Source organism: Diabrotica virgifera, chromosome 10, assembly GCF_917563875.1.
Source record: "Diabrotica virgifera virgifera chromosome 10, PGI_DIABVI_V3a".
NCBI lineage: Eukaryota > Metazoa > Arthropoda > Insecta > Coleoptera > Chrysomelidae > Diabrotica > Diabrotica virgifera.
The window spans coordinates 131,209,051-131,225,821 of NC_065452.1; the positions used below are offsets into that span (position 1 = coordinate 131,209,051).

The 16,771-nt window shown below is 32.0% G+C and overlaps 1 protein-coding gene across 1 annotated transcript in view; it reads right to left on the reverse strand.

Moving 5' to 3' along the window:
- Positions 1 to 6,708: 6,708 nt before the first annotated feature.
- LOC114335109 (uncharacterized) overlaps positions 6,709 to 16,771 on the reverse strand; it is a 41,740-nt gene continuing 31,677 nt past the window's right edge. The window contains exons 16-17 of the mRNA XM_028285276.2: positions 10,617 to 11,372; positions 6,709 to 7,061 (exon numbers count right to left, since the gene is read on the reverse strand). Coding sequence (XP_028141077.1) covers positions 6,889 to 7,061; positions 10,617 to 11,372 — 929 coding nt within the window. The 3' untranslated portion in view covers positions 6,709 to 6,888. The remainder of the gene's footprint in view (positions 7,062 to 10,616; positions 11,373 to 16,771) is intronic.

Consider the following 16,771-nt stretch of genomic DNA (forward strand, 5'->3'; position numbering starts at 1 on the left):
TTGAGAAAAAAGGTCGGAATTGCAAAAAAAATTAATGTCGCAATATCTATTGTAAAAATTAGTGTACAACTTTGAAATTTTTGTCGTGTAAGGGTTCTTTGGTGCTTAATATGTGATAAAAATTTCAACGCGATTCATTTAATTGTTTAAATTTTATTCAAATTATTTATCCCAGAGAGCATTTTTTTTACAATAACATAAGTCAGAAAAAAATGAAGTTTGAACCATTCCACAGAGGTCAAATGAAAGAGCATGAGCTATATTTTCAACTTGGTTTAAAAAAAGCGGATAAAAAATGCATTTATTAGTAATAAATAATTATGCAAAAGTATCGTAAATCTTTCCTTATAAACTTTTTATTTTGTTATATAAGAAATTATATATATTTATTACAATTTTTTATCAATTATTATATAAATAACAAAACTTGGTGGTTGTGCACTTAAAACAGGGAAAAAAGTTAATTTTTTTGGAAAAAGTTATGCAAAAAGTTTATAAGGAACGATTTACGATACTTTTGCATAATTATTTATTACTAATAAATGCATGTTTTATTCGCTTTTTTTAAACCAAGTTGAAAATATAGCTCATGCTCTTCCATTTGACACCTGTGGAATGGTTCTAACGTTATTTTTTTCTGACTTTTGCAAAAAAAATGCTCTCTGAGATAAACAATTTGAATAAAATTTAAACAATTGAATGAATCGCTTTGAAATTTTTATCACATATTAAGCACCAAAAATCCCTCATTTGACAAAAATTTCAAACATGTACACTAATTTTTACAACAGTTATTGCGACAATAATTTTTTTTGCAATTCCGACCTTTTTTCGCAATTATATTAACAATAAATGAGTATATCAAACTTTGTAATATGTCATTTTAAAGCTTTTTCCATAACCTCAAAGATATTTGTACTAAAAAAATCATAAATTTCACTGTTTTCCACTGATTTGAAAAAAAAGGGAAAAATGCCATTTTTTGACAGTTAATTGTTTATAAATAAAAATGGCCGCCATATCCTACGCAGGAAATAGTTACAATTTGTTCCTATAGGTATTACTTGTCGAAATAACGCTTCAGTACCTTGGCTGCTGAAGTGTCACGAACAGGGTATATTTTTGTCTTATTACCCTGGCCTATTAATGAATTACTAAGGCACCTTCCAGCTAAAAGTAATTAAATATAGTATTATTAAAGTGGACAAAACAAATAGAAGAAAAAAGGTTGGGAACAGGGTAAACCATTTGAGATTAACCCGTTAAGCACCATTGATGCGAAACGCAATATTTTGAAAGAATTTTTTTATATAACTAAATATCTTTTTTAGTAAATTTTTCATGTGTTTTAATTCTTAAAGGTTTAATGATATTGAAATATATTTTATATTATAACAAATTCATCATAACTATATTATAATCTTCTTGTAAAATTTTACTTTGCTTATAATGTAATTGTTTACATGATTTTTATAAAGTATAAATATTTAGTCATTACCAAACAAAAAATTAAATAATTTTATCAAGAAAACGGTTCATGTGTTCAAACTTATTGCGTTTTCGCATCAATGTCAGAATCTGTTAAGAAATTAATAAAATACACTTTTATGGATTATGAGATATATTTCAAAATTAAAAGTATAAAAGTCGTAAAACCAAATAAAGTATTTCTAAAAAACTATAAAACTTACTATTACAGAGTGTAAATGTACATTGCGCTTTTGACACATATCTATATATGGTTTGGCTTTTACATTGTCTGCATCTTTTTCTTGACTTTTCAGGGTGCCATTCTGATGTGGTTCACTTTGTCAGTTCTCATTTCTTTAGGTAATTCTGAATTTGTTGGCCTTCCTGCTAAGAAACCTTTCTTATTATAATTTTCACAGTGATGCTATTCAAAATAAAACTAATTTATTCATATCTGACAAATTGTGATCAGTATGTTCACTTCAACCAGTGTGATTGTCAAAAACAATCTCTGATGTATGATGTTCGTCAAGGTTCGGTTTTGGGTCCGATATTATTTCTTATCTATATTAATGACCTAGTGTACTGTCAGAATGAGGCAGTTGACACTCTTTTATTTGCTGATGACACTACTTTCTTTGAAACCCATCACCCTTCTGAATTTGACAACATTTGATTACCAAACATCTGAAAAACACTTTTTCAATTGATTTTTAACTAACTCTCCTCTCTCTTTGAACAACTTTAAATAACAAAGTGTTAATTTCACTTTAAAACATAACACTGGTATAGGACACATTGCTCTACCGCAATGTGTAACTGAGCCGAAGTATCTGGGGGTACATTTGGATGCAGGATTAACCTGGGAACAACATAATTTATTGAAAAAACTTTCCTGTAAGCTGTTCCTTTTCAGGAATCTTATACAAGCGACTTCCAGGGAAACTATTTTAACAGCTTATCATAGTGACTTTCATTCTCATCTGACTTATGTTCTCTCCTGGGGTCACTCTTGTCATATTGATAAAGTGTTTGACAACATAGAAAGTGTGTTCGGTTATAGAGCCATAAATCTTAGGTTGGAACTTTACCAAGCAATACAATATCGAAGGTTAATTTGAAAAAAAAAATCCTCCACCGAAAAGGGGTGGCAACCACCCCCAGGGTGAAAACGGAGTTCGGGTCAATATCACTTTTGAAGTTAAGGGTAGGATAAGCCTTATTCCAAAATTTCATGTAAATCGGTTCATAGTAAAAAATTTTTGAGCTAAAAAGCTTCAATGACTGTTAAATGAACTGAGAAGATGATTGAACCGGACGTTTGCAGAAATCTTTTATGCTGTAGTTTCCAAAGCTACATTTGCCCTTGAAATTGCCAATCTGGTCCATGCCTGGTACTTTTCTCCTCACCAGCATTTCTCATCTCGTCACTAAATTTAAGTACCTGGGGTGTTGAATCAATAGCAGCCTGCTATTGACAATAAGTCCTGACCTAGAAATAAGATCGAGAATAGAACAGGTCCGAAAAATCTTTTGAAAAAATCAAGCCAAGACTGCTATGTGTAGACGAAGCAACGAAGCATTATACCTAGGAATTTTGTACAGTAAGATGAATCGTCATGCAACTTTTTGCATTCGATTAGAGATAGTGTTAGGCAACTTTGTGAACTAAATTCATCTAGGGCAAAAAAAATTTTGCATCAGAAAATGCATTTTAAAAGTGCATCTCGAAGAGGTGAAAATGAAAAATTTAGAACTCGGGCAATTTTGATGGAAATGAGTTGAATTTTTATATTCAGGGTTTTGGGGATCGCTGAGCACGAATTTCATATCGGCGATGGTCTCCAAGGTACCTGGTGCCCACGGTGGAACTCATCGTCTAGAGTTTTACGTTATAATCATTAAAAATCAGTCAATATCCATTACTCGGGGGGTTTTTGGGGTCGTCGGCCACGAATTTAGTGTTGGCGATGGTCTCCAAGATACCTGGTACCCAAGGTGGAACTCATCGCCTGGAGTTTTATGTTATAATCATTCAAAATCAGTCAATAACCATTACTCTGAGGGTTTTGGGGGTCGCTGAACAAGAGTTTCATGTGGTCGATGGTCTCCAAGATACTTGGTGCCCAGGGTGGAGCTCGTCGTCTGGAGTATTATGTTATAATTATTCCAAATCATTTAAAACCATTACGCGGGGGGTTTTGGGGGTCGCTGAGTACGAATTTCATGACGGCGATGGTCTCCTGTGTACCTAGTGCCCAGGGTGGAACTCGTCGCCTGGAGTTTTATGTTATAATCATTCAAAATCAGTCAATAACCATTACTCTGAGGATTTTGGGGGAGCTGAACAATAATTTCATGTGTTCGATGGTCTCCAAGGTACCTGGTGCTTAAAGTGGAACTCGTCGTCTGGAGTTTTATGTTATAATTATTACAAATCATTTAATACCATTACTCTGGGTGTCTTTTGGGTCGCTGAACATGAATTTCATGACAGTGATGGTCTCCAAGGTACCTGGTGCCCAGGGTGGAACTCGTCGCTTGGATTTTTATGGTATAATCACACAAAATCAGTCAATAACCATTACTATGAAGGTTTTCATGGTCGCTGGACACCAATTTCATGTTGGCGATGGTCTTCAAGGTAGGTATAGGTACAATAATCTAAAAAATACGTGTTAAATTAAATGTTAGTGCACGTATTCATAATCAATTTATTTGTATAATATAATGAAAAAATTAATAAAAAAGTAAAATAAAATAAAAAAATTTTCTCTTCCGCAATTTCGAAAACCAAAATTATAAAACAGCGCAGCGATAGACTGTAGATAATGAAAATTCCTTTAATACCAATCTTAAACGGCTTGATATTACAATATTAGGTATTATTTATTCTGTAATTAACAAAACTAGTAAGTATAAAAGATATGATTTTTTCAAAACACCAACATTAAAAACTTACTTTGCTTTAAATACGGCATCGCTTTTTAGATTTTTTTTATAATTAAAAATTTTTAAAAGAACAGAACTACATAAAAGTTTAGCTTGGAGGTATTCACATATATACTATGCTTTGTTTTTAAACCAGGAACAGTAAAATAAAAAGACAGATTCACACCCAAGAAAGTCAATAGAAAAATCACCATATACATCTTCTTTTTTGGTTGATCATATCGGCCTTCGACGGTAATCCATCAACATTATATTATACTAATCAGTCGCTAAAGAGTTCTACAAACCACTGTTTTTTATATAAAAGCAGACTAGAAATCTAAAATTTAAAATAATACCGCAGAAACCACAAAAAATCGCTGATATAAATGAATTACCCTTAAAATGCCAATTATGTCAAAATTTCATAAATGTCATTAGTGTCAAAATTTAACGACAACTGCTTTAAAAGCGACATTTTAAAATAATTTTTAAACAGGTAATTTTTAGGATATAATATAAAAGTGTTTTAAGAAAAATTATTAATGAATAATATATTTAGCGACACCCAAAACACCGAAGTAATGGATATTGACGAATTTTGAATGAATATAACATAAAACTGCAGGTACTTTGGAGACCATCGCCGACATGAAATTCGTACTCAGAGACCCCAAAAACCCCCCCAGTAATGGTTATTGACTGGTTTTTAATGGTTACAACATAAAACTCCAAGCGACGAGTTTCACCCTGGGGACCAGGTAACTTAGAAACCATAGCCGACATGAAATTCGTACTAAGCGACCCCAAAACCCCCAGATTAATGGTTTTTCACTGATTTTGAATAATTATGACATAAAACTCCAGGCGACGAGTTGCACCCTGGGAACCAAGTACCTTGGAGACTACTATTGACTGATTTTGAATGGTTATAACATAAAACGCTAAGCAACGAGTTCTAACCCTTGGCACCAGGTACCTTGGGCACCATCGCGGACATGAAATTCGTACTCAGGGACCCTCAAAACCACCAGGGTAATAGCTTTTGACTAATTTTGAATAATTATACCTAAAAACTCCTGGCGACGAGTTCCACTTTAGGCACCAGGTATCTTGCAGACCATCGCCGACATTAAATTCGTGGTCAGCTACCCCAAAAACCGCCGTGTAATGGATATTGACTGATTTTTAATTATTATAACATAAGACTCCAGGCGACGAGTTCCACACAGGGCACCAGGTACCTTGGAGACCATCGCCGACATGAAATTCGTACTCAGAGACCCCCAACTCCCCCAGGGTAATAGTTTTTGGCTGATTTTGGATAATTATAACCAAAAACTCTAGGCGACCAGACTCTAGGAGTTCCACCTTGGGCACAAGGTATCTTGGGTGCCATCGCTAACATTACATTCGTGGCCGACGACCCCAAAAACCCCTCGACCAATGGATATTGACTGATTTTTAATGATTAAACATAATACTCTAGGCGATGAGTTCCACCCTGGGCACCAGGTACCTTGGAGACCATCGCCGATATGAAATTCGTGTTCAGCGATCCCCAAAACCCCATAGTATAAAAATTCAACTCATTTCCGTCAATATTTCCCAAGTTCTAAATTTTTCACTTTCACCTCTTTGAGATGCACTTTTAAAATGCATTTTCTTATGCACAAAAATTTTTGCCCTAGATGAATTTAGTTCACAAATTTGCCTGCCACTCTCTCTAATCGATTGCAAAAAGTTCCATGACGATTCATTTTACTGCACAAAATTCCTAGGTTTTGGGCTTTTTAGTGCTTCGTCTAGTGATTCCCAAATAAAATTCGAAATTCGACTACGTTTATCAAAATGCTACGTCTGGTCGACTCTTCTCTATGCAGTTGAAACGTGGACCCTTAAAACAGCAACCGTAAATAAATTGGAGGCCTTTGAAATGTGGATCTACCGTAGAATCCTTAAAATTTCATGGACATCGCATGCCTCAAACGAAGAAGTGCTGCATAGAACGAGAACTTTTCAACATATTGAAAGTTAGAAAACTGTCATAGCTAGTTCACATGCTGAGAAACAATAAGTACCAATACTAATAGTGAAAGGAAAGATCGAGGGAAAGAGAGGACTAGGAAGGAAAAGACTATCGTGGGTAAGAAACATCCGACAATGGACAGGACTAAATTTTGAACATCTAATAAGAACAGCTGAAGACAGACAAGAAGTTGCGATTGTAGTAGCCAACCTTCACTGAGGAGTTGAGGAGAGGGCATTTTAAGAAAAAGTGATAATAACAGTGTAATAAAACTACAATTAGGGCCATATCTGAACATTTAATACAAGTTCTTTTATATATCATACAAATATATTAAAAGACCATAAAATTATCACATAGTTTCAATAAACTCATCGTGTAAGTAATAAAAATCATAAAAGGAAATTTAGATAAACAAAAAATAATAATAAAAATAAAAACCACACTCGCTCTATAACTTAGTAGAAATTAGTTTTCTTCTTAACAACTATGTCAGCAACGTTTAAATGAGCAACTTTTTCCTTGCGCTTCGGAGGTATGGATTGTGAGCAGAAGCGCTTAAAAGCTTCAAGTTCTAGTTCTTCTGGGTCCATGTTGTCTTCCAAGACATCTCTAGGTGAAAATACGCTATCTGTAAAATTAGATTTTTATTAGTTTTTGTTTATTTAAAAGTTTATATTTAGTGTAAACAGTGATGAGCGCGGGAGTAGTAGAAAGCGAGGAGGACGGTCACGGTCGTGTCTATGTGGTGTCGGCGATAAACAACTCGCAATCCGGGATTTATCACGAAAACCATTTAGATATTCGATGTAAATTGATTTAGGATTATTTAGTGTTGTGAATTTTGTTTTGTGTACAAAAACACAGAAGTATTTTGATTTAACATTTTGCGATCGGTAAGTGATTTTTAATTATAGCTTTTTTATAAATTTGACCTTGTTTAAAATTGGTGTCAAATTTTTCGTGCATAAACAATTGGAATTAAAACTTACTGTAAATAAGTAGCTGGTTTGCAAAACATTTATTTATTTTATAAATAATAATAAACAACATTCAGGTAGAAATAGAAATACGAGTATAATACAGACAAACAATTAATTATAATACCTAGTAATTTGTAATAGTAGAGGAATTGAAATTAAGATGACGGACAGCGGCAGCGATGCTTATGTATCAGAGGATGGTAAAAGGAAATGAAATGAATTTAACGAAATCTTTAGCAAGAGCAGAAAAGTGTATCGATCTCCCGATAAAAAGAATGCTGGAGGTAGAGAGAATGAAATTACGGAAATGATGAAAACGCTAATAACTGATAATAAAAAGAAAGATAAGGAACTAAAGGATATAAAAAACATGGTAGGTGAGTTGGTAGGAGAAATGAAGGAACTCCGAAAAGAGAATAGCGAGTACAAAGAAAAGCTTAAACAAATAATTCAAGAAAAGGAAAATTTAAAAAAGGAAATGATGAGTATGAAACAAAAAATGGACAAATTAGAGCTAACTTTAGAAATCTGTCAGAAAGAAAGAAAGAAAAATAATTTAATATTGAAGGGTTTGCCAATAAGTACGTCTGATACGGAACAGCTTAAGAATGAAATAGGAAACTTTTTAAATAAAGAGCTACGAATAATGGCAGAGTTAAATAAGGTACAAAAGATCAACGACAATATGTGCATTATTGAGTTTAACAAGTTTGAAGACAAACTAAGAGTACTAAAAGCAAAAAGTATTCTAAGAAGTTATAAACAACACCGCGTATACATTGAATGCGATTTAACACTTAAAGATATTGATATGCAGAAAAACCTTAGACATATAGCAGCAAAAGAAAAGGCTAATGGCAAAAGAATAAAAATGGGTTATGGTTTTATCCTTATTGAAGACACCAAATGGAGATGGAACCATAATACGAATAATATAGAAATAGTCAGAGGTAATGTAGCAGCAACTGGTTCAAAAAACTACTAGTTAATGCAAATTCGAGGATGGATATGGATACGAACGTGGCACAGTTTATGGACATGAGAGAATTTAACAAAATTGATACGAGTCTTGACAAAAATATACAAAAACTAAACCGTAAAGATACAAACAATGAAAGAACTATGAATGCAAAAAATGAAAAACAAAATAAGTATTGGAAAATTGGATTGTGGAATATACAAAGTCTAAACGGTAAAGAAGATGAACTTATTGATGAGTTTGAAAACACAAAAATGAATTTTTTAGCATTAACTGAAAGAGAAAAGAAAGTGGATGTATTAAAATGAGAAATGAGCACTACATGATTTTTGGAGGTGTTAATGAATCAGAACGTGCGAGGGCAGGAGTTGCCCTAATGTTTCACAGAAATGAGCCTAAAAATATCACCAGATGGAAAAAAAATATACCAGAGGACGGCTTAAGTAAGTAGTGATAAGCGCGCTAATAACCGGTAAAATAACGCAAAAGATGGAAAACGAATTAAGTTGTAAGATAAAAAGAGATGGGCAAAATTTAGCGATAGAAACGTATATATTTACATTATATTGATTGTTTCCCACCTTTAGACGTATCAGAGGAGCATGTCAATTAAAACTGTCACTATCACAGTTAGTTGCCAAACTCGTATGATACGTGAAAAGGTGGGAAACAATCAATATAATGTAAATTTATGCGTTTCTATCGCTAAATTTCTCACCTATACTAGTTTCACCTCTTTTTATCACCTCACCACTTAATATGTTTTCCATCTTTTGCGTTATTTTGCCGGTTATTAGCGCGCTCATCTCTATATATACAGGGTGTCCCATAATTAATTGGACATTAGCTAATGGGTGATAGACTTAAAAATATTAAGATTTAACCAAAATCGCCTAAATAGAATATTGCTCCTTACTGAGTTACAGGGTGTTTTATTTAAAAATTTAAAAACTATCTTTGCTCAGTATTTTAAAACTATTCGACGTATCCTCTTCATACTTGGCAAAAAGTGTAGGTATTATACATCTTATGAAATTATGATATAAACGTTTCTGGCTACTACCAGTGGCGTACGACAGGGGACAGCGAGTGGTTGATCCTTCCCAAATTCGACGCCACTGGTGGAATTGCCGTTTTAGCGCCATTTTTCGATTCTCCAATACTCTTTATGTAAATAACGTACTCTTTACTCATAACGGTAAAGTCATTAGTTTTCGAGATATTTGAAGTTAAACATGTAACGGCACAGATATTTTGATTAATGTATTGTGCCGCTTAATTTTAAACTTCAAATATCTCGAAAGCTAATGATTTTATCATTAAGATTGAAGAGTATATTATTCATTCTAATATATTATGAATTATATATAATATGTATAATTCATTATATTAATAAATTATATTATTATATTATGAAGAGCTAAAATCGGCAACATTGCCTATTATTCCACTACAGTTCCGTTTCAATTTCTACAAGATATCGTTGTTTAAAATTGTATTTTAACTGTTAAAGATGTTCAAAATTTATCTACTCGTTCCGATAGTAACAGTATGTTATTAAAATCACTTTATCAATTTTTCTCTTTTCTAGATTATTAGTTTTTATTGCATAGTATATAAATTATTGTAATCACTGAATACATAGTTAGTTAAAAATAATCCTATTAATTAAATTAATAAATAACTTAAGCAATTAGCAAGTAATGATTGTCCAAGAATATTAAAAGACATAGGGCCGGTTGTTCGAACGCTAATCAAGAAGTTAATTATAATCAAGTCCCCTTAACAACCATCAAATAAAAAAAGCCGTTGTTCGTACACCAATCAGTTGATTGTAATCAATTATGTTAAATTATTATTATGATAATTAACATAATTGATTAAGTAATCAATTAATCTCATAATTGTAATTAATTATGTTTTCAGCAACCCAATCAAAGTTGACATTGACAGTTGGTGACAGTAATTAAATATTTGATAATGATCAGTTGATTCCATTTTTGATTAGCGTTCGAACAACCGGCCCTAAACGAAATAGCCATCTCTATTTTGCAGATGAAATTGATCTCTATGCCGTCGCCTACACTGCTAATGTTTACGTGTCTATAAATTAATAAAGCATGGCTTATTGAATTATAGTATGTGGGAAGCCGACAGTGTTGCCATTTATAGTCCGTCTATCTAATTTAAAACTTAAACAGCCTATATTAGAGGAAGCTCTTACCAAATAACCAATCATCTTTGTCCAAATTGTCGAAATTAAACGCTTCTCCACCGTTTGTTGAAGCTGGTATGATGGAGACCTGAGCAGTTTGACAAGATTTGTACTCTTCTGGTTCAGACTTAACAGTTTTTTTATCGACCTTGGTGATTTCTATCCCAGGCAAACCAGAAAGAATTTCTTGAGCATAGAAGGGACACATCGTATCCGATTTCGTGTCTTGCATTTGTGAATTGGTAAAAACTGTGGATGGTATTGGAGACTTCTGCATTTCTGGAGCAAAATTTGAGATTGTTGTCAAAGGTACAGAACCTGCTGACCCTCCATTTGAAAGAGATTGTTGCAAACGAGAACTTCTTATAGTAACCATGCCATTTTCGTTAGTAAAAATAGCGGCAGGGCCACAACTTTCAGCATTTTTATCAAGGGATGGTTCAGGATTTTGTTGCTGAAAAGGATGAAATATTGGATTCTTCAAAGTTACCATTTTCTTCACCTCCGTGGACGCGTTAGTGGGCTTTGCATCTTGGGCTTTTTTATTAGCTGCATTATTCTTTTTCTTCTTTTTCTTTGAAGTTTTACTAACAGGTTTCCCATTAGTAGCTTCATTATTTTGTTTCTTGTGAATAAGTTTTTCGGTATCGACAACTATTACTCCCGATTTGGTGGCATTTAGTGATGAACCTTTTTGTTCCTCTGCATTTGCTGCTTGGAAATTTTTAATTGAAACTGGACCGTCTATCTTTGTTATTGTAATACCTAAAAACATTAAAAAGTTGTTAACACATTCTCATGTTGAAGGTCAATTTAAAAACTAGTTAAGGTTACCATTAAAATCGGAAGATTCTCTACGATAAAGGCCAAACACAAACAGAAATAAAACATCGAACACAAGAAACAACAACAACAAACATAAGAACCGACAGAAAAGTAGTTAACAAAAGTAATAAGACACCCAAGAAATAGTAAAAGTGGGGAGAAAGATGAGTGCCAGCAGAAATATTAAAAGTGGGAGGAGATAAGCTGCAGCAAAAGATAGCTCGACTTATTATAAAAATATGTGAGAACGACAAAATGCCAAAGCAATGGAATACATCACTCATCTACCCAATTCACAAGAAAGGTGATAAAACTGTGTGAAAATTACAGAGGAATCACACTATTAGAAGTAGTATATACGGTATAAGCAAAAACTACAAGTAAAATATCCTACGAAACACTCAATAAAGTCATGATAGTCTAACGTCAATAGAGGATTAAAACAGGGAGACCCCTGTCAACAGACTTATTCAACCTAGTGCTAGAAAAAATAATTAGAGGAGCCAAGATTCAGACAGGCGGCACGATTCTGAATAAAAGACTACAGTGCATAGGTTTCGTAGATGACATGGTGTTTCTGACACATTCAAAAATAGAATTTCGAAAAATTTTCACAAAATTTGGAGAAACTAGAAGATATCGCCTGACTATAAATCAATAAAAAACCAAGTTTATAAAAGTGAGAGGGGAAAATGCAGAATAAATAAATGGATCATTCAAAGGACGAATGAGAGATGGTATAAATTCGAGAAGGTAACAAAATTTGAACACTTTGGAGTAACAATTACAAAAGAGGAGGCGAAGAGAGAGAAACAGATAAACGGTTGTTGAAAGGTAGCAAAGCAGAAAGTAATTATAAACACATCAATATTTTCTATTCCTAACTAAATATTTATAACTAAAATCGGATTTGGCTATATTTATTGCTTTTTGAGTTAATATACAGGGTGATTGATTAGTAGGGTAAAGCTCAATAGCTCCGCTATAGTAATAGATAACAATAAAAGTTAATAACAAAAATTTTAGCCACCTTTGAGCTTCACATTACAAAATTAGTTAGAATGTTACAGGGTGTTCGATAACACAGTGGCAGACCTAACTTATGTTTTTTTAAATGGAACACCCTATATTTTATTTTATATTCGAAATCCTGTTAACTTCTCCATCACAAAAATATAAAGGTTTGTAATGTTATACAGGGTATTTACAAAGTTATAACCAATTTTGTATGAAAATCGTAACAAGTTCAACTCCCTGTATAAATAAAAATAAGCACAACAGCAATGGTTTATTAATGCCATATTTTTTTATTTCTTGTCAAAACATATAAGAATTATTGATATTGCTAATTTTCTTTATATCAAATACAGGGTGAGTCAAAACGCAAGTACATTATTTTCTCAGTAATGTTAAATGGAACACCCTGTATTTTATATCATTATTGAAAAGTAACATTAACGTACTTTAATTTTTATATAACATTCCCTATGCTCAAATTTATTAGTTTTCGAGATATTTTCATTTTTCAGAGCAAATTATTTTAGGTGTTTAAATTTATCTAAATTTTAAGTAAGCCATGACTGAATTGACAATTGAAGATTACCGATTATCAATCCGGTAATCAATGTAACACTAGCAAATAAATAAATAAAAATAATTTATTACTAATATATTTTACAAACAAAAACACAACCACTACATGCAACATTTTTGAAACAATTAAAAACTATCTTTTTATGTAAATGCAACAAATAAACAAAGAAAATTAGTAATAAATTTTACAAAAAAAAACACACAAACACAAAATACAATATTTTGTGAAGACAATTAAACACTACTTTTGTATGTAAATGTAACAAATAAAGAATGAAACATAATTTATCAGTAATACATTTTGCAAAAAAACATGTTTGAAAAAATTAGAAGCTACTTTTAATAAAATATTTTTAATATTTAATTACATAAGGTGTTCAAAATTATCTCCTAACACATTTATGTACGCCTAAAAACGATCATTGAATGAGCTACTTACTCTACGGAGCATTTGTAAATTAACACATCGAAATACACTTTGTATTCTATTTTTCATCTCATCCCTTGTTGTTGGAGGTATTTTATAAACTTCATTATTAACGTAACCCCAAAAAAATCAGTCCAGTTTATTAAATTCTGGTGATTTGGGTGGCCACGCTACTGGTCCATTGAAAAATGAAAATATCTCGAAAACTAATAAATTTAGACATAGGGAATGTTATCTAAAAATTAAAGTACGGTAATGGTAATTTTCAATAGTGATATAAAATACAGGGTGTTCCATTTAAAATTACTGAGAAAATAATGTACTTGCGTTTTGACTCACCCTGTATTTGATATAAAGAAAATTAGCAATATCGACCATTCTTGAAAATTTTGACAATACGTTAAAAAATATGGCATTAATAAACCATTGTTGTTTTGCTTATTTTTATTTATACAGGGAGTTGAACTTGTTACGATTTTCATATAAAATTGGTTATAACTTTGTAAATACCCTGTATAACATAACAAACCTTTATATTTTTGTGATGGAGAAGTTAACAGGATTTCGAATATAAAATAAAATATAGGGTGTTCCATTTAAAAAAACATAAGTTAGGTCTGCCACTGTGTTATCGAACACCCTGTAACATTCTAACTAATTTTGTAATGTGAAGCTCAAAGGTGGCTAAAATTTTTGTTATTAACTTTTATTGCTATCTATTACTATAGCGGAGCTATTGAGCTTTATTTACCCTACTAATCAATCACCCTGTAGAGTGTTTCAGAAGAGAAACAAAGTTTGAGAAGCCACTCTGTATATTTCAAATTTTTATCGTTTAGTTACAATAGACTGTAGCGTCAATGGTAACTCATCCTTTATGACACGTTAAATGAGAATGAAATGAATATGTGACACGTAGTCTAGTCGCAACATAAGGGGCCCCGTGGGAAATTCTAGCTCGCCGTGATTTATGGTGGTATTTAGGTTTTTTGGGTCGCTGAATCCAATGGAAGTGGTCTGGAAGCCCAAATATGCTGCGTTTAATTGTTATTAACAAATTATCGTAAAATTAGGTATTTTTCAGGTATTATTAGAAGCCCTGTAAAGAAATTGATAGTGTTAAGGTCGTTTCTGGTGTATTTTTGGTCGCTGAATCGAATACGACTAGTCGCGAGTACTCAAAATATGTTTTTATTTTATTAATAACAAAATAATTGTTTATTCGCCGAAAAGCTCGAAATAATGCGTTATCTACAGCAAGTTTGGAGTCTTTTTCATAGTATTTTTATACGCTCAATCGATTTCCACTAGTCGTGATAGCTTAAACCACGTTCCGCTTTTGTTATTAATAGTCAATACTTTTCGAGTTATTTGCGAGTGAATATGTTCATTTTTCAACAAAAAACACTTTTATAAGCACTTTCGAACTGATGAAACTTACAGATCATACAGGGTGTCTGCGTAACTTTGCACCATATGGGTAACTTTTTTAATATCAATTTTACGAAAAAAAGTCATTCTTTATAAAGTGCTCTGCATAGTCTAAAACCTAAGGTGCAATCATCAGATATCAAATTTTGTCAACAGTATACGAGGTATGTCAAAAAATATTAATTTCGCTCAAGAGCAAACTACCTTTATATTTCAAAATATCAAAAAAAATTATTATGAAAAGTTATTTGTAATTAAAAACCATATTCAAATATGCAATAACAGCCATCTACGAGAAAAAAAATTTCTGAGATTTTCCTAAATTACTGATTCCGAACATCATTTTTATTTATTAGACCTGTAATAACTCTTTTGTTAATAATTTTAGGAAAAAAGGTATTCTTCATAAAAATATGTGCATGGTCTAAACCTCAAGATGCAACCATCAGTTATCCAAGTTTGTTAATTTTATACGAGGTGTATCAAATAATATGAATTTAGAAAGAATACTTTCTATATTCTTTCTAAATTCATATTATTTGACACACCTCGTATAAAATTAACAAACTTGGAAAACGGATGGTTTTATCTTGAGGTTTAGACCATGCACAGATTTTTATGAAGAATAAGTTTTTTTCCTAAAATTATTAATAAAAGAGTTATTACATGTCTAATAAATAAAAATGATGTTCGGAGTCGGTAATTTAGGAAAATCTCAGAAATTTCTTTTTCACGTAGAAGGCTGTTATTGCATATTTGAATATGGTTTTTAATTACAAATAACTTTTCATAATAAAATTTTTTGATATTTTGAAGTATAAAGGTAGTTTGCTCTTGAGCGAAATTAATATTTTTTGACATACCTCGTATACTGTTGACAAAATTTGATATCTGATGATTACATCTTAGGTTTTAGACTATGCAGAGCACTTTATAAAGAATTACTTTTTTTCGTAAAATTGATATTAAAAAAGTTTCCCATATGGTGCAAAGTTACACAGACACCCTGTATAAATACAACATAAGTAAAGCAACTTGTGAAGCGTTAACGATTAATTTCATTTGAGATGCTAGTTAGGGGGTGATTTTCCCGTTTTTTTTTACCAAAAAAAAGGGACCAACTCTATTTTGAGCGTAACTTGCTTATTTTTGATAAATACTTTTTCAAAAAACAAGAATAAAGTTTTTTTACAAGCTTTAAAAAAGTTGTAATGAGTTTTCCTCAAAAAGTGCTTCATTTTTTGGTTATTTTATGTTGAACTATTCGATTGGGAATTTGATAAATATGAACCTGTTGTTGATTAGCTATAACTCCGCTTGTTCTGGGTCTACGGACCTCACACTTACACCATTTTTTTCACTTTTTTATAGTCTATATTTTGACCAAAAATTTTTTTTTTTGAAAACATACTTACTTTTTGAGTTATTTGCGAAAACCCATCGAAAGACGTGGGTTTTTTGTTGAAAAATGAACATATTCACTCGCAAATAACTCGAAAAGTATTGATTTAGTGAAAAAACTGTATAGAACAAAAGTTACTTAGAATTAATCAGTTTATCCACTTCCGGACTTATTTTAAGTTTCTTTTTTCACCCCCAAAAAGGGGTGAAACTCACCCCCAGGGTAAAAGCACACATTGGCACAATATCAGTTGCTTTGTTTGACATATTAGCTACGTGTATGCCAAATTTCATATCAATCAAAGTGGTTTTTTTTTAATTTAGAGCAAAAACCGTGAGTAAACGAACTATAAACCGTTATTTTTGCAATAATTTATTAATAACAAAGTCGGAAAGTGGTTTAAGCTATCACGAGTAGTGGCAATCGATTTAGCGTATAAAAATACTATGAAAAAGACTACAAACTTGCTGTAGATAGCGCATTAGC